Raw genomic sequence first — 20,774 nt, forward strand, 5'->3', positions numbered from 1 at the left:
CAATCAACCCAATTCTACATAAAAGCCCAATATATTGGCCCAATTTTCCTATCCTTCTCTCTCCTTATCCTCATGCTTGCATTCTAGCTAGCTGCTTCATCAACAGAGTTACACAGAGAGAGACTCAGTGAGAGAGAGAGAGATGTGGTGCAATTCCACTTCCATTTCGCTATCGTTTCTTCAGACAACAATCCAACACGGCCAGCTCTCTAATGGAGTTTGCCCCAATTCCGTGCAAATAGCTCCCCACCGCCGCCTCGTCGTCGAAGCCGCCGCCACCACCCGGAGAGAGGACCGAACTGCTCGTCACATTCGCATTCGCAAGAAGGTAACTGTTAATTTCAAGTTTAAGACGCATAGAAGAACATCAATCACCAAGTGCTAATTTTAATAAAAATAAAAATAAATCAACCAATCGGGTGACCTTCTAGCAGAAACATGGACTCACTCCGTGTATGTATAAGAATAATCAATCAAAAATAAGAAACATTTTATTGTTGCTTGCTAATCACATTGTGTTTCATAAGACGATCATTCAGTTACTTAGTAGTATAATTTTCTTGTTCCTTGAGTAATTCTATTATTTGTATCAATTGTTGAGTTATATATAACCTATTTATTGCATTGAATACATACAAATTATTCTAGTATTATTGATAAATCTGTAGCGTGTTTTATTCATAGTCTCATAGCTATGAATCTTTTTGAACTATTTAACAATGTAGCTTTATTTTGAGTAAAAGATGACTTGATATTGGTGAGATTATCATAAATATGTACTGTTTGATAGTAAAACTCATTCATGGTCATGTTTGTTCATCTTCATTTTTATGACAAGGTAGATGGATTAAGCTATGAGATTGAGTGCTAAAAATTTGCTATTTCTGAGCTTAGCATTGTTGTCCTGTTTTTCTACTATCTTCGGCTGTATCTCTCTCTCATAGTTACTTTTTTGCAAGACCTATAACGTACACGGTTAGTTAATCCGAGTATTCTCAGGTTGAAGGGACGCCCGAGAGGCCAAGATTGTGTGTTTTCCGCTCCAACAAGCACATCTATGCTCAAGTAATTGATGATACAAAGATGCACACTCTTGCTTCAGCCTCAACGATGCAAAAACCTATCTCAGAGGAGTTTGACTACAGCTCTGGCCCAACTATTGTAAGCTCAACGACGTTTTCACCATCTTCTTTTATGTAGAGGGGCATAATACGCTTGCATTTTTTCTCGCAGATGAATTAAAAAAATTATTGACCTTTAAAAGCTTATGCCCAATAAGTTATCCTTCCTGAATGTAATGGTAGTGAATGAAATCATTAGGAGTATGTAGGAATGAACTAAGGGGTATTTGGCTAAGCGCTTACTTAGAGAGATTATAAGCTCTGACAATTCCTTAAAGGGTTTCACAGCCTATGAAACATAATGTCTCAAAAGCTTATAAGTTGTCGGAGTGTTTGAATAAAGGTTATAAGATTATGAAAGAAAGTTAGGATTTAGAAACTTATTTTTGGGAGCTTTGGAACTTAATTTTACAACTTAGAAGTTGTTCAGGAGTTTTTCTTGCCAAACAATTTTCAAGAGCCTCTTAATTAGAAAAATGATGGATTTCTTGCTGAATTGTTAAATGAAAGAGTGATATTAAGTTAAAGAAATGTAATTATTTGGTTTTTGGAAGTTGGCATATCACTAAGAGGCAGGCCTTGTCTAAGATTCCTTATTGCACCTTTTTTTTTTCGATGCATAAAAAAGGCTCTAACCAACCTTATTGCTTCTTTATAATTCATAACATTGTTATTAATATTGTCGGAACAAAATTTTTTCTTGCGGATAGGATGTTGCCAAGAGAGTGGGTGAAGCCATAGCTAAAGCTTGTCTGGAGAAAGGGATCGAGAAGGTGGCCTTCGACCGGGGTGGTTACCCCTACCATGGCCGGATCGAGGCATTAGCCAATGCTGCAAGGGAGCATGGCCTGCAGTTTTGAAGTCGAGACAGTTAGGTTACGCATCAAGTTAATGTTGTTCTGCAAATTATTGTTTGTCAAATAGTCATGAAAATATCATTTGGGATTCTCGAAAACTTGTCTTCTTGTCCAATCTGTAATTTCTTGTAACAAAAACTTTAACCACGGCAAGAATTCCTTTGCTCCATCTATTTGAACAAGAAGTTTGTAATGTTAATTGAGTATCCACATCTTCAATAGATTGGCCTACATAAATATGTATGGAGGCTCACATGTGCACCATTCCATCGTGGGACAGTCGCGAATTTTTTAAAAAATCATAATTTGTGATGATACAAATCAAATTTTGACCAAACTTCTGGATCTTCATGAGTTTACAGGCAATCAACCCTAGTTTTTATGATTATGAAATTTAAAAAATAAAACCATTGTATAACTCTATCCAGCATGCATGAAATCTATATAACAAGTCCAGTAAAAACATTGGCATCAAAAGATTAATGAAAACAAAACTGTCACAATAGCACATCGATGGTAATCTACCACAAAAGAATAAAATCTGTCACAATAGCCTGAGACTCATGTTGCACAGCTCAGAGACTGTCTCTTGGTGGTTTATCTGCAGCCACATTCACCCTTATTGTTCTACCCTCCAAATTCTGCACAAAGTCCACAATAGAAGAACATTATTACAATCTAAATATTTTTAGTTTCTACGAATCTTGAATCTGTCACACACGGACACACACACACATATATATAGAGTGAGAGATATGCTCGAGCAGATTTACCGCTCCATTGAGGTTGGCAATGGCATCGTTCATTTGAGCTTCACTTGACATCACTACAAAGCCAAAACCACGAGATTTTCCACTATCTCTATCCGTGATGACACGAGCACTCACAACTGTACCGTACTCACTAAAAATCTGCTCAAGGCTTTCGTCATCCACACTCCAAGGCATGTTACCTACATATATCCTGTAACGAGGTGTAAACACTCGAGCAGGGGGTTTTGTTCCTCTTTTAGCCGCCTTACTAACAGTCAACAATCGGCCATTGAGATCCTGTTCAAACGGATTTGGGGGGATATGAAGCATGCTTTTAAACAAAAGGTCGACAAACAACACACTTTTTACATGAAATGGGATTTTTCTTCACATGAACTAGAATGTAATACTCCTAATATAGCTCCTCCCCACGCATAAAGTTTCGATTTTAAAGAACAAAATCACGGATGCGAGGTTCTTTTTAGTCATCACATCAAGACACCTTCGCAAACCTTATTATATAGCAAGTCCTTGAAGCGATGTTGCTTCCCTCAGAAAAATGATACTATGAAAATACATGTGTCATAGTATTACATTACACCCCTCTTCAAATACTCTTACATAGAAAAACAAACAACAATTTTCACCATATCAATAATTCATCATCATCAACCAAAAAACCAGACAATATAATTATGTAAATATGAACCTCAGCAATTACCAATCAAACTTACATAGCGATTGAACATTTCCACAGCTTTCTCAGCTTCTTCCACACTACTCATCGTCACGAATCCAAACCCTCTACTCTCGTTAGATTCCCTATTGACAATAATCTGCAAATCAACATCAGCCCACAAATCAAAACTCCAAATAAATGCAGCCCATTATACAAAAATTTAACCTTGAACTCAAATATTGACACCCCACTATATTAATTCAAATGCAACTACTACATAAAAATCCAATCTTGAACTCATAAATTGACACCCAAATGGAGTACTCAAACGCATTAAAGTAATTGAAAGATCCTTACATCGATCATCTGCAAATCAACACTAGACCACAAATTGAAACACCAAATAATTGCCCAACCAATGCAACCCACTATATCAAAACTCACTGCTATCTAAAAATTCAATCTTGAAGTCATCAATTGACACCCAAATAAGTAGTAAGTTAATCAAATACATTAAAGTAATTGAAAGGTCCATACATCGACTACTTGGACAGTACCAGCCTCCTCGAAAATCAGAGCCAAATCCCCACTTTCGACGTCGTAGGGCAAATTTCCCACATACAATTTGGCTTCCTCGACGAAGCCATCAGCCTCTCCGTCGAAGAGAACAGGGTTGTCCTCTTCTTGCTGAGCGGCGATGACAGAAACTCTCAGAAGAGGCTCTTTCCTGTTGAGAGAGAGTGGAATTGTGGAAGCGTTGGAGCAAGAAATTTGTAGTTTAATGGATTTGAAAGGGATTGAGAGAGATGGGTGTGAGAGTGAAGCTTTAGAAGGAGGATTGAAGAGTGATTTAACTGAAGCTAGGCAACCATTAGTAGGTTTTGCAGCAAAAGCCATTTTTGAAGAGATTTGTCTCTGTAGGTACTTTAAAGAGTGAGTTTGAACTTTGAAGAGTCTGGAGAAGGGAGACAGAGAGATGCAGCGGCGGACAGAGCGAAGATAGCTAAGTTTGATGAGAATTTGTAATGCTTATTTCTTGGAAAAATTATTATAGTAATATTTGTATTACCCTATTTTTTATGAGGGTGAATAAAGTGCAAACATTACTAATTTCTTAAATAAAGATTATTTCCTTTCACAAAATCAAAAATTGCTTTTAATTTTAGTACATATTGTTAAGAGAATACATTAAAAATTTTAAGGTATGATTACCGTACTATATTATTTACCAATTCAGAATATATTGCTTTATTAAACTTTCTTACTTGGTTAGATTGTAAATTTTAAGAATATTAGATTTGGTTACATTGAATTATACATTTAATATCATTATTTTACTAAGTTATTTAGTCGTTCAAAATACACACTAGATTAATAATTTTCCTACTTGGTTGGATTGTTCATATTAAGAAAATTAAATTGGGTTACTTTGAAGATGAAACTTCGGTTCACATATTCAATTTTTAACATGTTAAAAGGTATGTAGATTTTATAACTACATTTTGAGTTAAAAAATATTTTTCTTGCCAAAACTAAAAAATTGAAGAATCGATCTAATTTTTCAAGAAATATTTGGTTGAAGTGTAATTGGTGATAATACGAAGATGTTGTGAATGCATGAATGGCTCATTTTGCAATAGTCGGATCGATCAAAATGTTCAACTCCGGAGGTGCAATGGAGGTCTTGAGTTTTAGCCACAACGATCCCTCGGTGGGGATATAGTGCGGCCGTTCTGAGACGTACGCTAATGAGAAACCCCACCCATGGAATCACAATATATAGTCTCAATGTAAATAACAAGGCTAAGGAAACAATGATATGTTTGAAGAAAGTCGAGCAACTAAAATTAAACACGAGACCAAAATATACTAACAATACTTCTATTTTGACATTTACCAAAACATTCAAACGAGCGGCCAAACCTAACCTAATGAGGTAAGACTAATTTTAATGTTTCATTTTTAAATAATCATCCAACCCCGTTTTCACGGTTTAGGCTGCTCCCGTTTCACTCGCCGCTACTACGGGAATCGCTCTTGCTTTCTTTTCCTCTAGCTACCAAGATGTTTCAGCTGGCCGCTACTACAGGAATCGCCTAACCTAATGAGGTAAGACTAAGAGCATCTACAAACCATACCCAAACGCAAACCTCTCCGAACAACTCCTATAACCTCTCAGACCTTCACATAGCTCTACCCAAACAACTCTAATTTTAATGTTTCATTTTTAAATAATCATCCACTTTACAAAATTAAATAACACTATGAATAAAAAAAATACTTTATAAAAAATCATAAAAATATGAAATGTGTTGGTATTTTTAGAATTTGAAAATTATGATTACCAAAACATTGCATATTTAAATTTTCTAAAAAATTACACAATTTAAATTTCTAAAAAAAATTATTTTTTTTTATTAAAATAAATAATTTCTTATACATTGTATTTTAAATTAAAAAGTTTTTTTAAAAGAATTGAAATGTCCTGGCTCCTGTGCCGCACCTCTCTTCCCCTCCAGCAAGGCGGGGTGCCAGAGACTGCACGCCTCTGAGCCACCGACAACCCTCCCCTTCCCCGTTACCAATGCCCTAAGCAACTTCTAAAGTTCAACGGCAGATTCAGGAAAAAAGGATTCGTGGGACTGGACATAGTAAAGAAGGTTGTCACCTTACGACACCGACAAAGAACAAAAGTTGAACCTTAACACTGAAGGGTTGGGAGAGTTGCTGTACCACGGGATCAGTGGCAGCTCCAAAAACAAAATTTAGTGGAGTTTACGGGCCCTGATGGGCTGGCAGTGGGTCAGTCGACCCCTTGACCTACCTAGATCTGCCATTGTCTAAGTTTCTAAACCAAAACACACACCACAGGTCATGTTGAAATGCTTGACTCATACAAGCATACATATGAAGGTGCAGGATGGCTGAAACGGGGCAGTCGATCTTCATTCCATCTGCAAACACAAAACACAAAAAAAGCACACTCCCTACGCAGGCATTATCCTGTTCAGGTGCAAAGGGACTTTCTCAGCCCGATCGGGTCCAAGCCCCGAGCCTCAACGGCTGCAACTGGACCCGATACAGACACCCCCGGTGCATTTTCACATCATTCAATGGACTAAAGGAGACATTTAACATCAAAAGAAAAAAAAAAACGTTTTTATTGCAATCCATATAAGCACATGGTGATTGAGATTTTAAAAGGGCGTTCGACACACTTCATAGCTCAAGCTACTATTGTACTCACCTAATGCATCAAGAGGTTTCTCAAACCTCATCATTCTTGAATCTTGACTTAGCTAATCCATGCATCATAGCTCCAAGACTCGGTTCTCGATCGTGCCTAGTTTATTGTGTCTTCTGTGAAAGAAGCCCCTGCAATAGATGTTGGTCAAAAAGACTCCAATTTAAAATGGTAGGATACATAACACTTTTCCTAGTATATGGGTTAATTATAGTTTATAGCTTAAACTTTGATATTAGTTTTTTCTTTAGCTCGAACTTCTAGAAAAGTTTAACAAGATTCGTATGGTTGATGTATGGACTTTGTCAGTTATGTCAAGACGAATATTTTCACATAATACTAGGTACTCAACCAAAATTGTCGAGTAATATGCCAAAATCTGTCTTAACATGACCAAAAGCCAATGCATTAATCGAACAAATTTTTGTCATATAACGATCAGAAGCCACTAGCAAACTTACGATTGTTGTTGTTGCTTCCTATAACTAAACAGTTTCTCAAAGTTCATGCTATAATTGAAACTCTTCTCAAATGTGAAGCTATAAACTATAATTAACTTAAGTATTAGTTTCTTGAAGAGGAAAATAAGTTACCTTCAAACTGTCTTAGATTTGACATACTCCACTGGTAAGTAAATTTCACCTCCAACCTCGCCATGTTGCTCTCCACTCACAGTCTTCTTGGCAGCTAAGAACTCCGCACTCATGGCTTCCATGCCGTGCAATACAGCCTCCTCCGCGTCTCCATAGCCGTGCTCCTCTGCATATTTCCTGACGTCCTCGGTTATCTTCATCGAGCAGAACTTAGGCCCGCACATCGAGCAGAAGTGTGCCACTTTAGCACCATCAGCCGGCAGCGTTTCATCGTGGAATGACAAGGCAGTGGTCGGGTCCAATGACAGAGAAAACTGATCCATCCAGCGGAACTCGAATCTCGCCTTGCTCAGTGCATCATCCCAAGCTTGAGCGTGAGGATGCTGCTTTGCCAGATCAGCGGCATGTGCAGCTATCTTGTACGCTATGACTCCGGCTTTCACATCGTCGCGATTAGGCAACCCAAGATGCTCTTTAGGGGTCACGTAGCAGAGTAACGCCGTTCCAAGAGCCCCGATGTTGGCAGCTCCAATGGCAGATGTGATGTGATCGTATCCGGGAGCGATATCGGTTGTTAAAGGGCCAAGTGTGTAGAAAGGTGCTTCATTGCACCATTCCAATTGCTTCTGCATATTCTCCGGGATCTTGTGCATCGGAATGTGTCCAGGCCCTTCGTTCATCACCTGATTGGGTTATGCAGAATGATCACGAAAAGATAATGCTTCAATCTAGATAAGTAATGTCGAACAACTCAACTTGGTAAATGGCCTTAAAAGTAGGAAATTGTGTAGTACTAATTACCTGCACATCCTTCTCCCAAGCTCTACGTGTCAATTCACCTTGAGTCAAGAGCTCAGCAAACTGAGCAGTATCATTGGCATCGTAAATCGATCCAGGCCTCAATCCATCACCAATCGACAAGGCTATGTCGTACTGGTTACAGATGTCTAGTATATCATCCCAGTGTTCATATGCAAAGTTCTCCTTGTGATAAGCGAGGCACCACTTGGCGTGGATGGATCCGCCACGAGAGACAATGCCCGTCATCCTCTTGGCTGTCAATGGGATGTAGCGGAGCAGGACGCCAGCATGGATGGTGAAGTAATCCACACCCTGCTCAGCTTGCTCAATCAGTGTCTCTCTGAAGACTTCCCAAGTGAGATTTTCAGCGATGCCGTCAACCTTCTCCAGCGCTTGGTAGATAGGCACGGTGCCGACAGGCACAGCAGAGTTGCGTAGGATCCACTCACGGGTTTCATGGATGTGGCGGCCCGTTGAGAGGTCCATGATAGTGTCAGCGCCCCACATTGTTGCCCACTGAAGCTTGTGGACTTCTTCCTCGATTGAGCTCACTACAGCAGAGTTGCCGATGTTTGCATTCACCTTCACCAAGAAGTTGCGCCCCACTATCATAGGCTCCAACTCGAGGTGCTTCTTGTTCGAGGGGATGATTGCACGGCCACGAGCAACCTCAGATCTCACGAATTCTGGGTCTAACCTCTCACGAGCAGCACAGAACACCATCTCCTCGGTGATGATTCCCTGCTTAGCATAGTACATCTGCGTAAACCGTGGCCCACCAACCTTTTCTCTTCTGTCAATCCACTCCTTCCTCACCTTCGGGAGCCCTGTTGAGATACATATGAAGCACATGTAACTAACTATCGGAATATAACATAATTGAAAAGAAAATGGCATTACCAATTTTAAATAGTTATCTCAATGATATGAAATCTCAATGTAGAGAAGAATAACTTCAACATTCACCAAAAATACAAGAAGACAGAATGTTAGTAAGGATATACCAACGCGTGGGCTGATGTTCTGTGGACCGCTGGTGTCATAGGTGTCGAAATGTGGTTCGCCACCCGAAAGGTGGACGCGCCTAAAGGGGACGTGAAGCACGGTCCCGGACTGCTCGTGGACAACTTCCCTGAAAAAAAAACTTAACAGTATTACACGACGACATCTATGCATATGACCAATATCAAGATTAGGCACAATGTTATAGCAAATCTACGCACGTGTATTCTTTGGTGCTTTTAGGGAAGCAATCCTCGAAGGCTGGAAGCGGGAGAAAGTCAGGAGCATTCGGATCAACTGTGTGCTTCCGTGTCTTAACTTTTTCTTGGTTGGTAGTAGAGGAATCAAAAGTTAATGTAGCTTTGGGGCCTGAAAAGAAAGCAGGGGAGACTTCCTTTCGCCTTATGCTTGCAACCTGCCCATTCATGTTAGTTCCATGGAGGAAGGAGCTGTTGAGGTATTTCGACAAAGCAGAGGAGTTTCGGTTGTTGCACACAGCTGATGCCAAGCTAGTTTGCATGGAGGCCATGTTTGGTATACCTATCCCAGTAAAAGGAAATGAATCATTTGCAATTTAGCAACACATCAAATCCAAAAATACATGAACAAAAACACTAGATTTAGAAGACAATAAACATCATCATTTGAAATGTAAAAACAAAAAATACAATTAAAACAGGGAAAAAAAATTAGATGCTTTTAAGCATGGGATTAGTTTTCACAAAATTAATAAAAGAACCAAAATGTAATCTTGAGGTTAAAATATGAACTAAAGAAGTTTTCAAGAACTGTTTGACTGAAATTATTCCATATATTGAATCTATTCAAACAAGGAAGTGTAGGCATAATCATCCAAACATTCTATGCAAAATTTAAATTAGAACAATAAACAAATTAATTAAGACATCTGCCACTCAAAATAAACAAATAAAATTGACCAAAATTATGTAATTACACTGAAAAAAAAAGATGCAGATTTGAAGTATCAAATCATTTCCAAAACATTATATGTAGAGAAACTATAGATTGATACATGCAACACACAATAAATTATTATCAAATTTGTGAACTTTAACAACAAAATGGTTGAGTTTCTTTCAAATACAAGCCAAAGCATACACATTTACTCACAAAAAAACTAAAACTTGTGCGGAAAAACATCAATTCTCTTGAATTAAAATAAATGGGCTCTCCCACAACCTGAATTGCCTGACACAGTGAGCATGCAGAAGATGAACAAATGCTATCGAAATAACAAGATAAAGTAGAAAAGAAACAAGAAGAAGCTGTACCTCAAATCTGAAGAGATATTTTTTGCACTGAGTGAAAGGAAAATGAAAGTTCAAATTTCAAATGAATGCAAAGGACAGTAATATTAAACACCTCATATCTGAATTATCAATAATTTTGCAAAACACTCGAGTTGGATAAGGACAGAATTAATGCAAACAAATTAGCTGATTTTTTTTTCGCTAACACTCTTATCCGCATTTATTTTCATCGTCCTTATCCTATTTAATGAAATCATACCTTGGATACAAAGCACGCCCTTAAAATATATAGTGGTCAACTATGCTTTTGTATGTTGTTGATTTGGTCTTGAATATTTGCAATGTGAGTAAATGAAATCAGAGTCAGGATTGTTCCTAATTTGGCAGAAAATATTAGCATCAATTGAAGAGAAATTGAAATTAAGAAAAATAAATATTGTGAACTTATGGTGAGAAAGAATTTAGATAGGGTGAAGCTTTTCACCCTTAAGCGAAATTAAAGCCAAGATTTTTACATTTATTAAGGAATAAATGTTCGTTCTTAAACGAATTTAGTTGAGAAGATGTTTCCAGTATATAAAATTTTTGGTTTAGAGTTCGATAAATAATTATATAAGGACCAAGAGGGGGCCGACATAATAGTTGATGTCGTGTCATCATCGAGGAGCTGCCGATGGAAAGTGGAACATTGTCTTTCTTTATCTTTTGTTCCTTATTTCATTTCTCTCACACTTGGTTCGAGATGCAGGAGCGAACGCAGAAAATTGTCATTGTAGGAGACAATAATTTTCTTATACTTTATCATTTTGATAGAAACTTTTGCATATTAATTCACATTAAATAATAATAAAATTACAAAATAATTTGCGAAGGGCTTAAGCCCTCCCTCATGCCTATGTGTCCGTCAATGTCGAGATGAATTGAACTTCTATAATAAACGAGTATAAATTTTCGGCCCACTACTACATGTCCATCAAATAAAAGGTTCTTAATATTAATCAATAGGCTCAACATTGATAGGCCCAATTAACCGATTTTTCTTACAAGACCAGTGCCTAATGTTGCCAGCCCACTAAAATCTGAAAATATGTACTGTATAAATAAACCCATGCTTTGTTGGAATCTGATGTATGTGCTCATCAAACCACAAGTGTCAAATAAATCAAAATTTTGATAAAGTTTAATTAGCACTTTTTGTTGGAATTAATTGTCTCTGGGCAGAAATGAATTTAATTAAGGTCAAACCTGACTTGTGGACTCAAAAATCAGCAACTTGGAAAACATTTTTTTTTTATATTCAAACGTGGCGGAGTCAAAGTTGGGCAAGAAAATACTTTAATTTCAATGTGTTTTGCATGGTATATATTAATTTGTGTTTATATTAATATTATCAAAGTTAATGCATTCTTTTTTTGTTTGGCAGTTGAAAAATCGAATTGTTCACCAAAATATCGTCGTTCTAAATTGCACACAACTAAAATATAAGTGCAAAATGAGACTCGAACCCGATGTCTTCAGCTAAATCAAGTGAAATTAGAAGTTAACTAATTGTCAGATCAGGTTTACATTAGTTTGTAAGATCAAAATTCGATGAAATTAAAGAGTAATAATTACTTATTCTCTAATTTTAAATTATCAAAACAAATTAATTCATACTCTCCCCGTAAATTCAAAATTTTAAGTTATAAATTCAAAATTTATCAATTGTTTTAATTTTAATTGCATTAATATTTTCCACGCCTATGCAGGAGAACCATTTATTACTCTTCGGCCAACCCTACTCTAAAATTGGTGGCTCGTCAAATACTCTTATTACTCAAGTCATGTTCCTGACCACATAAATTAATTTATTGCAGAAAATAAATTAATAATGAGCAATAATGCCAATAAACAAACAAAATGAAAAGGTAACACTTCACCAGGTTGATGAAGACGGCCATGCTCCCATATGGCCAATCATTTTGATGATTCTCAATACAACGAATTTAAATTAATATTTGAAAATATCACACACCACTATTATTAATTTTCAATTACTTCTTTAATTAGATCTAAGGTTATATGTCACTTTAATAATTGCAATGAACAAGAATGGCCATGATGCCACATGACCAATCATAGATAGAAACAAATAAATCTTTTAGTGTCACAATTAAGATTCATTGTTTTACTTGATTGGATCTACAGTGAATTATTCATATCAAATTTTTTTTCTACGGCAATGGATGGATTCAGATTTCAGAGTGTATATATTGGGTCTATTTAATTTAGTGCGTTAAAAGAGTAATTTTTTTTTTGTAAATATTAGGGGTGAGCAAAATAACCGAAAACCAAATATCCGAACCGAACCACACCGAAATTTTGAAATTCAGTTCGGTTTTTCGGTTCGGTTCGGTTTGGGCGAAAAAAAACCCCGAAAAACCGAAAAACCGAATTATATTTTAAATATATTATTATATATTTTTATCCTATTAATTTAGTATATTATATCATATATATAATATATATTCTTCTAATATATTTTTATATAATAAATATTATATATATTATATTAATTTTATATTATATATATTTATATTCTATTAATAAAATAAATAACATATATTAAAATATAATATTTTTTTTCGGTTTTACGGTTTTATTTTGAAATTTCAGTTTTTTCTGTTTGGTTCGGTTTTTTAAGTTCGGTTTTCGGTTTTTCGTTTTTTCGGTTCGGTTCGGTTTCAAATTTAGCCTAAATTCAGTTTTTCGGGTTCGGTTCGGTTTGGGAGAAAAACCGAACCGAAACCCGAATGCACACCCCTAGTAAATATTATTAAATTTTCATTAAATTTTGATTTTGCATATCAGTTTAAACTATTTCTATAAATTATTGAACTATTAATTCATTATGATTTTGTAATTAAACTATCGATTTGTTCTATATTTGCAAAAAATCAAGATTCTCACCCTCACATAGCTTGACAATTAACTTCATATTGATAATCCATAACCAAAACGACATCACATTTTAGGCATTTTAGGCAGTCGAACGTCGTCGTATGCTAACTGAACTCATTTTCATTTGTTAAGTTAGGCTTTTTTATATTAGTACATAATGGGATGAAAGGAAAACTACGAGAAATAAAAAAAAGTACAAAACCTGTTTCGCTGCGTTGTTTTGGTAGATGCAAGATAGTGTTACTAAGTAAGTTATCAAGCCATATCCATGCCGAAATCTGATTGGTTGGAAAATCAGAATAAATCAATAGGTTAATCAATTACATGCACATTCGAAATTTGGTATGCAAAACCTGAATTAAGCAAATGTTTAGCAATTTATAGGCAAATATACATATGGAAATTTATATCCTATTATTATTGTGATTGTTCGTACGATTAGGTGTCTCACTATCACTTTCATTTTTGGTTTGTTTCCTTTAAAGAAAAAAAGTGAATTATTATTAATACATTCATCTAACTTTTATCTCTCTTTATTAATATTCGATTATTTTTCTCTCTTCATTAATACAATCAACTAGTATCTTATAAGTGTGACATCTTCATTAATAATCGAAATAGTGGGAGTATTAATTATTGACCAAGTGAAAATACAAGAAATAGTGGCCTCCGATGTTTTTTCCTGCGTCCGCCACTAGTTTTGCTACTATGGCTTTTCTAAGCTGTGGTCAGGTTGTCTTGCCTCCAATAACAGTGGACAGTTTTACATATCATTAATGTCCACGAATGCTCGTTGCTGACTCATCTCCTTGTCAATATTACTTGTATTCATCTTAATTAATGAAATAATTATCTCAACTACCAATTTCTGAGCAATCTTAAATCTCACTAATCAGACACTTATTGTGGGCTGATGCACTGTTGCTGTCTCCCTTCTGTTCACTTCACCTATTTAAACCCAATTTTTGAATCACATTTCCTCACCTTTGATTCATATCCTTCTCTTTATTTTCTCATTTTCTTTAAGAATCTTGATCATCTACATTGTTACATTGGGTAAGAATCTTGATCATCTCTCACTTTTTCTAGTTTGCTTTTCTTTAAAATATAGACTTAAGTAAAAAGCCTCTTGTTTTTTGCCACTTTTCTTGTTCTTGCTTCATGCTTCATGAGTTCATGTCTAGTTTTGGCTCAATTCTTGCAGTTTAAAGTCCGAAAAACGAGTCCGAAAACTGCAGTGAAACAGAAGAAAAAATGACTATCACAGCTGTGCCAGTGATCAAGAATGGCTGCCTCATGGTTCGTGGCAAGGTTGTCTTAACCGGAGTTCCAAACAACGTTGTCATCACTCCATCGAGCTCGGGGTCAGCCTTCGTTGGAGCCACCTCGACCAGCCCGAGCTCACGCCATGTCTTCAATCTTGGAACTCTTGAGTAAGTGCAAAAGTCACACTTTCTGTTATTTCTGTTATTTTCAGTTCTAACATGTTTTTGCACAAAACTTGGCAGGAACTACAGATTCATGTGCCTTTTCATCGCGAAGATCTGGTGGATGATACCGCGTGTTGGGAGATCAGCTAGTGAGATTCCCATGGAGACTCAGATGCTTCTGTTGGAAGCTGAGGAGGAGTCTGCTTTAGAGTTGCTAGACGAGGAGAGTGACACGAGTGGGAACAAGTTCTACGTGCTCGTGTTGCCTGTGTTGGATGGAGCGTTCAGGACAACGCTGCAAGGGACTAAGTCGAACGAGCTCCACTTCTGCAGTGAAAGTGGTAGGTACAGTCTTGTTTACTCTTTTCGTTGGTATTCCATCGAAACTGATCCCGTGTTTGTGCTTGTGTTCGTGTTCAGGTGATCCCAACGTGCAAACTTCTCAAGCATTGGAGGGTGTTTTTGTCAATTCGGGGGACAACCCTTTTGAGCTTCTCAAGGAATCAATCAAGTATGTTTTGTTACATTGTTAAAATCAGATTCAACTTTAGTAATCAGATTTTGATTCTTGAAGTTTTTTTTGCTTCTGTAGGATATTGGCAAAGCTCAAGGGCACATTTAGTCACCTGGAAAGCAAAAAGGTGACAATAGTTGAAGCATGATCCCCAAAACACACACTTAATGTGTGAAATTTTCTTGAAAATTGAATGCATTATTGCTTTGAAACAGTCTGCTGCTCACATAGACTGGTTTGGATGGTGCACTTGGGATGCTTTCTACACAGATGTTACTCCAAATGGAATCAAAGAGGGTCTAAAAAGGTATGGCAAAAAAAAACTTTTTTTTTAAGAAATAAACAATGATCAAATTTGTTTTTTTTCCTGATTTGAATGAAGTTCTTGAATTATACAGCTTCAAAGAGGGTGGCATCTCTCCCAAGTATCTGATCATAGACGACGGGTGGCAAGAAACGGAGAACGAATTCAAGAAGGAAGGAGAGCCTATCATTGAAGGAACACAGTAAGTCATTGCATCAAATGATCTTTTTCAATGAATTGATGTTTATACTCATCATTTTTATGTTTTTGGCTACAGATTTGCTACTAGATTAACAGACATCAAGGAAAACAGCAAGTTCAAGATCTCAGAATCAGATGGTTCATCCACAAATCTCAAAGAGTTGATCCATCAAATCAAGGAAAACTATGGCTTGAAGTAAGATTTTTGAAAAAAGGCCTTAATTTTCTGTCTGATTATCATAAAAGGCCTAATTTTTTTTTACTTACGTTGCAGGTATGTCTACATGTGGCATGCTCTAGCCGGCTACTGGGGTGGCGTGCAGCCTGCGTCAGAGGCGCTCAAGAAGTACAACCCGAAGCTGCAATATCCGGTGCAGTCACCTGGGAATGTCGGGAACATCACAGACATAGCCATGGACAGCCTAGAGAAGTATGGAGTTGGAGTGGTTGATCCTGAAAAGGTCTTCGATTTCTACAACGATATGCACAGCTATCTTTCCAGCAGCGGCGTGGATGGTGTCAAGGTCGATGTGCAGAACTTGATCGAGACTCTAGGAGCCGGGCACGGTGGCAGAGTTTCCATCACCAAACAGTATCATGAAGCTCTTGATGAGTCAATTGAGAAGAACTTCATTGACAACAACTTGATCTGCTGCATGTGTCACAACTCAGACTCGATTTTCAGCTCAAAGAAGAGCGCGACTGCTAGGGCCTCCGAGGATTTCATGCCTAATGAGCCCACGTTCCAGACGCTGCACATTGCTTCTGTGTCCTTCAACAGCCTTCTGCTAGGTGAAGTTGTGGTACCAGATTGGGACATGTTCCATGTGAGTAGCCTCGTCTTACACGCTTCTTTCTTCGTTAGATTCATTAACGTTTAATGTGATCTGATGCTAAAATATTCCATCAATGCTGCAGAGCAATCACAACACTGCAGAGTTCCATGGTGCAGCAAGAGCAATAGGAGGCTGTCCAGTCTATGTGAGGTAAAAACATTTAGCCCCGAATCCTTCAAAAATCATCGTTTCCATTACTGTGATCAACTCAACTCGACTTCACTCTTGTAGTGACAAGCCAGGAAAACACGACTTCACGATCCTCAAGAAGCTCGTGCTGCACGATGGGTCAATCTTGAGGGCTAGATATGCTGGAAGGCCTACACGTGACTGCCTGTTTGTTGATCCAGTCATGGACGGCAAGAGCTTGCTCAAGATATGGAACTTGAACAAGATAACCGGAGTGGTTGGAGTTTTCAACTGCCAAGGAGCTGGAACTTGGCCGATGAAAGAAACACCTGAATCCACTCAAAACACCGGCCCCATCTCAGGCCGTTTTAGCCCCCTTGATGTGGAATATCTAGAAGACATTGCAGGAGAAACCTGGACTGAGGAATGCGCTGTATACGCCTTCAACGCAGGGACCCTTTCAAGAGTGCCTAAAAACAGAGGCGTTGGAGTGTCACTAGGCGTGTTAGAGTGTGAAATATTCACCATTTCTCCAATAAAAGTAAGCACAGTTGAAAAAAAGAACATAACTCTTGATTTTTTCATGTTCTTGTTATGCTTGATGACTAACATGGACTACTTTTATGTGATGTGATCAACAGATGCTTAATGAGGACATTGAATTCGCACCTATTGGCCTGATCGAGATGTACAACTCCGGTGGAGCAGTGGAGGATTGTACATTTGGTGAAACTGTAACAATCAAGGCAAGAGGCAGGGGATTGTTTGGAGCATATTCGAGTAAGAAACCGCGTTTCTGCAAGGTGGAGAAGAAAGATGAGGACTTCACATACAGTTCAGAGAGTGGACTGCTCACAGTAAATCTTCAAAGTGACAGCAGCTTTAAAGAGATTGAGATTGTATATTGAATTATTGCAGATTTTCCCAGAGCAAAATTGTAGGGTAAAATTGTTCATAAATTTTCATCATGAAGATCAGTACAACAGAGGGAAAATATATGATGTTTATGTTTCTGTTGTTTATTTCATATACTTTTTATGTAAAGCTAGAAGTCAAGTTAATCATGAAAGAGGAAATTTTTATTATATGCTTACCCCATTCACAAAATTATGAAAAGGCATATTATGAAACAAAATATGTATTTTGTTTTTGTTGAATAAAGTCAAACAAAATGTCAAGAAAAGACAAATCTCTTATTGAAAAGTATAAAATTTGTTCCTTTCAACTACAGAGCTGTTGTGCATCAAATTTGCCACTAACTGTTGCATCGTTTACTAGACTTTCAAACTTAGTAAGCAGACAATGCTGCTAAGAGTCGTCACCATGCTCAACGAGCTGCAGAAATTGTGGAGGTCGATGAACATCACAAAGATATGTCTTTACCAAAAAGCTGAGCTATTCCAGCACTAGGATCTTCCTGCTTAACAAGCGACTCACCCACCAGCACCTAACCATAAGATGCACAGTGTGCAGTAGTTAGTAGAGCTGAAATTGAGCCGAGCAACAATTTTGCGCTCAAGAACAATATGTAGTGCCCACAAAGACACAGAAGAGACCATTATATGGTTAAATATAATTTATACAGACTCTCCAACAACCTGAGAAATTCATGAAGAAAGGATTCAATGATATCAACATGAATAACATAAAATAAGGAGAATAGAAGGATTTTAAGCTAGTTAAGGGTCTTCTTACCATGATTCCTTTCTCATGTATCTTTTGTCCACGCTCACCTTCAAGAAGCTTTTTCGTATTGGCAATGTCGAGCTCAAATGTTTCTGAAGGTGCAAACAATGAACGGTCTCAATATTTATGTACTCTGTGTGTGTGAAGGGTGGAGGTAAGATGTATCTTTGCACAGTTTTGTTGTTGCTAGTGGAAAGAGATGTAAATACCTAGGTCACGATTATTTATGCCGATAAGTTGGATCCCCTCAATCTCTATGACACGATCGAATTCTCTCTCATCATGCACCTAGAAGATGGGAGATCGACTGGGTGAGAGAATGAGCATTGAGATGAAAGAAAATATCAAATCACTGAATAGATATCAAATCATAGTTCGTGCATCGTAAAGCATTTTGTAGAAATTTGTGGCAGAAAAGTGAAAACTCCGAACCTCAACTAATGCTGTCATCCCAAACAGTTTGCAAATCTTAACCATGTACTTGATATCCAGGTCAGGCAAGACTGCGGCAATCAACAGAACTGCATCTGCACCTTATCCGAGCATAGTAGATCTGCCACGCATCTACCACAAATTCTTTACACAAGAGAGGGCACTGGGTTCGAGTTTGCACAAGTCAGTTAACATGCTATGAAAAAGAAGCATTGAACTACACATATGGAGATACCGATAGAAGAATAACAAACCTGCACTCCGGAATTTCTAATGGCCTCTAAATTCTCAAAGCTTCCCTTATTTGTCAGAAAAAGAACAAAAAATAAAAAAAAGATTAGCCAACCATGTAAGGTGTATCAAAGTTAAGAAAAAGTAAAACATATAAACTCATACTTGGAAGTACTTCTCGTCGGTCAGAACACTAAGGCAAGCTGCTCCACCTTTTTCATAAGCTTTAGCAATCTGAACCTGTAAAAAGATATCCACAAGATTCACACGTTCGCCATTTTTCTATATTTCACTTAAATAGAGAAAGGGGTTCAATTCTTTCATATGGGAAATAAATAAATGAGAAGCAAACAAAGCATAAACCGTTACAATTTGTTACGCCATTTCACAATGTCAAACGGGGTATGGATAAAAGGCAGTAGCATAAGACACGACCGATACTAAATCTAAACTTACAGGATCAAAATTCTCTCTCAGAACTCCTCTGCTCGGAGAAGCCTTCTTCACTTCAGCAATTAAGCCAGGAAAACCAGTCCGCGAGTTCGCCTTTTCCAGAGCTCCAATGAAATCTCTAGCTGGTGGAGCTTTATCAAGCAGTGTCTTCAGCACCTCGTACGAATTCTTCTCTTTCCTCTACCATTCAAATCCAACAACACATTTATTAAACTCACAATCAACAAAAAGAATCCCATACACAAGCTAATTAGCAAATATCAGAAAAACACCTGAGTGACTTCAACGTCCTTACTCCATATGATTGCTTCAAGAATATTACGGGGAGTATTGCCTTCATTCTGCAGGTGAAACTCAAAAGGACCAACATAATGTGGCGGCGGTCCAGTTGCTGGCCGCCTCCTAATCTTAATACCTTGACCCGCAGCAACTTCTTCTTGGTACATCCCAACTTCCCACTCCTTGGCTTTAAGAGCATCTACTTCAGGCATGCTAGTTTGAGTTTCTGATGCAGCTGTCGAGCCATCTTTCACTTCGAACTACATACAAAAGACATGAACACTCGATCAAACCAACAAAACTACAATCACTCTCATATCCAATCCAAATATAGTAATCCTAAAAAGTTTCAACCATTTCCATTTCTCTGTTTCTCAATCTAGCAATGAGAACACAGATCAACTTAGGCAGTGTTTACTTTTTATGATTGTACTAGGATTTCTCCAATCCAATATCTAGCTCAACTGCTCAAACAATACTATAACTTATTAAGAAGCTTCAAACATCAAACTCATAAAATTAAAGCTCAACAGCATTGAATTTTTAAGAAAAGCAAAAGGGATTAATCTAAGTTAGAACTAGAACAGACTAATTCTTCAAATCCCATAAAAAAGAGTCCATCTTGGGACAAATCAAACAGTAGAAAAACATCAAAACCAACAAAAATCAAATAACAGCCCACACCACGCAAACTAAAATGCTGAGCAAGTCTGCTTACCTGTTGAGATTTAATGGCGGGAAAAGGCATTTGCCCCGAAAATGACTGATGCTTCATGTGGGGCTGCCTGAAAAATGCAGAATTTTGGGGGATGGCATTGAGTGATCGCTGGAAAGAGAGCCCTGCCGTTGCTCTCACTGAAATCAAATTCATGCTCTCCATGGATGGACTTGAATGTATGTATTATGTAGAGATGTATCTGTCTATATATGTATATATGTGAATACGTAAACTGAAGCAGAATCAAATTCTAGCTGAATTTTTTTGTATGATGCTATTAATGATTCTTGGTTGGCGAAAT

General features: G+C 37.4%; 4 protein-coding genes and 1 pseudogene across 8 annotated transcripts; 2 read left to right on the top strand and 3 right to left on the bottom strand.

The window, feature by feature from the left end:
- The first annotated feature begins 69 nt into the window (after positions 1 to 69).
- On the top strand, positions 70 to 2,177 carry LOC125189209 (50S ribosomal protein L18, chloroplastic-like). The gene is made up of 3 exons (XM_048086489.1): positions 70 to 328; positions 1,000 to 1,161; positions 1,832 to 2,177. The coding sequence occupies exons 1-3, from the start codon at positions 143 to 145 to the stop codon at positions 1,979 to 1,981; spliced, it is 498 nt and encodes a 165-aa protein (XP_047942446.1). The 5' UTR covers positions 70 to 142; the 3' UTR covers positions 1,982 to 2,177.
- Positions 2,178 to 2,435: 258 nt separating this feature from the next.
- On the bottom strand, positions 2,436 to 4,425 carry LOC125189208 (31 kDa ribonucleoprotein, chloroplastic-like). The gene is made up of 4 exons (XM_048086488.1): positions 3,947 to 4,425; positions 3,465 to 3,566; positions 2,752 to 3,027; positions 2,436 to 2,619 (listed from the first exon to the last, which is right to left on the bottom strand). Exons 1-4 carry the CDS (start codon positions 4,304 to 4,306, stop codon positions 2,554 to 2,556), a joined length of 804 nt encoding a protein of 267 aa, XP_047942445.1. The 5' UTR covers positions 4,307 to 4,425; the 3' UTR covers positions 2,436 to 2,553.
- Positions 4,426 to 6,058: 1,633 nt separating this feature from the next.
- Positions 6,059 to 10,391, bottom strand: LOC125188580 (phosphomethylpyrimidine synthase, chloroplastic). Of its 5 annotated transcripts, none has more exons than XR_007170758.1 (7): positions 10,250 to 10,288; positions 9,271 to 9,589; positions 9,052 to 9,179; positions 8,048 to 8,874; positions 7,247 to 7,929; positions 6,657 to 6,769; positions 6,059 to 6,478 (listed from the first exon to the last, which is right to left on the bottom strand). XR_007170758.1 is itself a non-coding variant. In XM_048085517.1 (6 exons), exons 2-5 carry the CDS (start codon positions 9,576 to 9,578, stop codon positions 7,249 to 7,251), a joined length of 1,944 nt encoding a protein of 647 aa, XP_047941474.1. In that variant the 5' UTR covers positions 9,579 to 9,589; positions 10,342 to 10,391; the 3' UTR covers positions 6,553 to 6,784; positions 7,247 to 7,248. The 5 variants fall into 5 exon arrangements, 3 of the variants coding, with proteins under 3 accessions (XP_047941474.1, XP_047941473.1, XP_047941472.1); XR_007170757.1 differs by having other exon boundaries at positions 6,657 to 6,784; XM_048085517.1 differs by lacking the exons at positions 6,059 to 6,478; positions 10,250 to 10,288 and adding an exon at positions 10,342 to 10,391 and having other exon boundaries at positions 6,553 to 6,784.
- A 3,797-nt stretch (positions 10,392 to 14,188) lies between these two features.
- LOC125190892 (probable galactinol--sucrose galactosyltransferase 2) lies at positions 14,189 to 17,759 on the top strand. The gene is made up of 12 exons (XM_048088310.1): positions 14,189 to 14,316; positions 14,465 to 14,693; positions 14,769 to 15,031; positions 15,111 to 15,201; positions 15,283 to 15,331; positions 15,420 to 15,511; positions 15,603 to 15,710; positions 15,786 to 15,905; positions 15,984 to 16,536; positions 16,628 to 16,695; positions 16,777 to 17,215; positions 17,316 to 17,759. The coding sequence occupies exons 2-12, from the start codon at positions 14,515 to 14,517 to the stop codon at positions 17,580 to 17,582; spliced, it is 2,229 nt and encodes a 742-aa protein (XP_047944267.1). The 5' UTR covers positions 14,189 to 14,316; positions 14,465 to 14,514; the 3' UTR covers positions 17,583 to 17,759.
- Positions 17,760 to 17,796: 37 nt separating this feature from the next.
- LOC125190893 lies at positions 17,797 to 20,635 on the bottom strand (annotated as a pseudogene).
- Between the last annotated feature and the right edge of the window lie 139 nt (positions 20,636 to 20,774).

This window comes from Salvia hispanica, chromosome 5 (genome assembly GCF_023119035.1).
Source record: "Salvia hispanica cultivar TCC Black 2014 chromosome 5, UniMelb_Shisp_WGS_1.0, whole genome shotgun sequence".
Taxonomy (NCBI): domain Eukaryota; kingdom Viridiplantae; phylum Streptophyta; class Magnoliopsida; order Lamiales; family Lamiaceae; genus Salvia; species Salvia hispanica.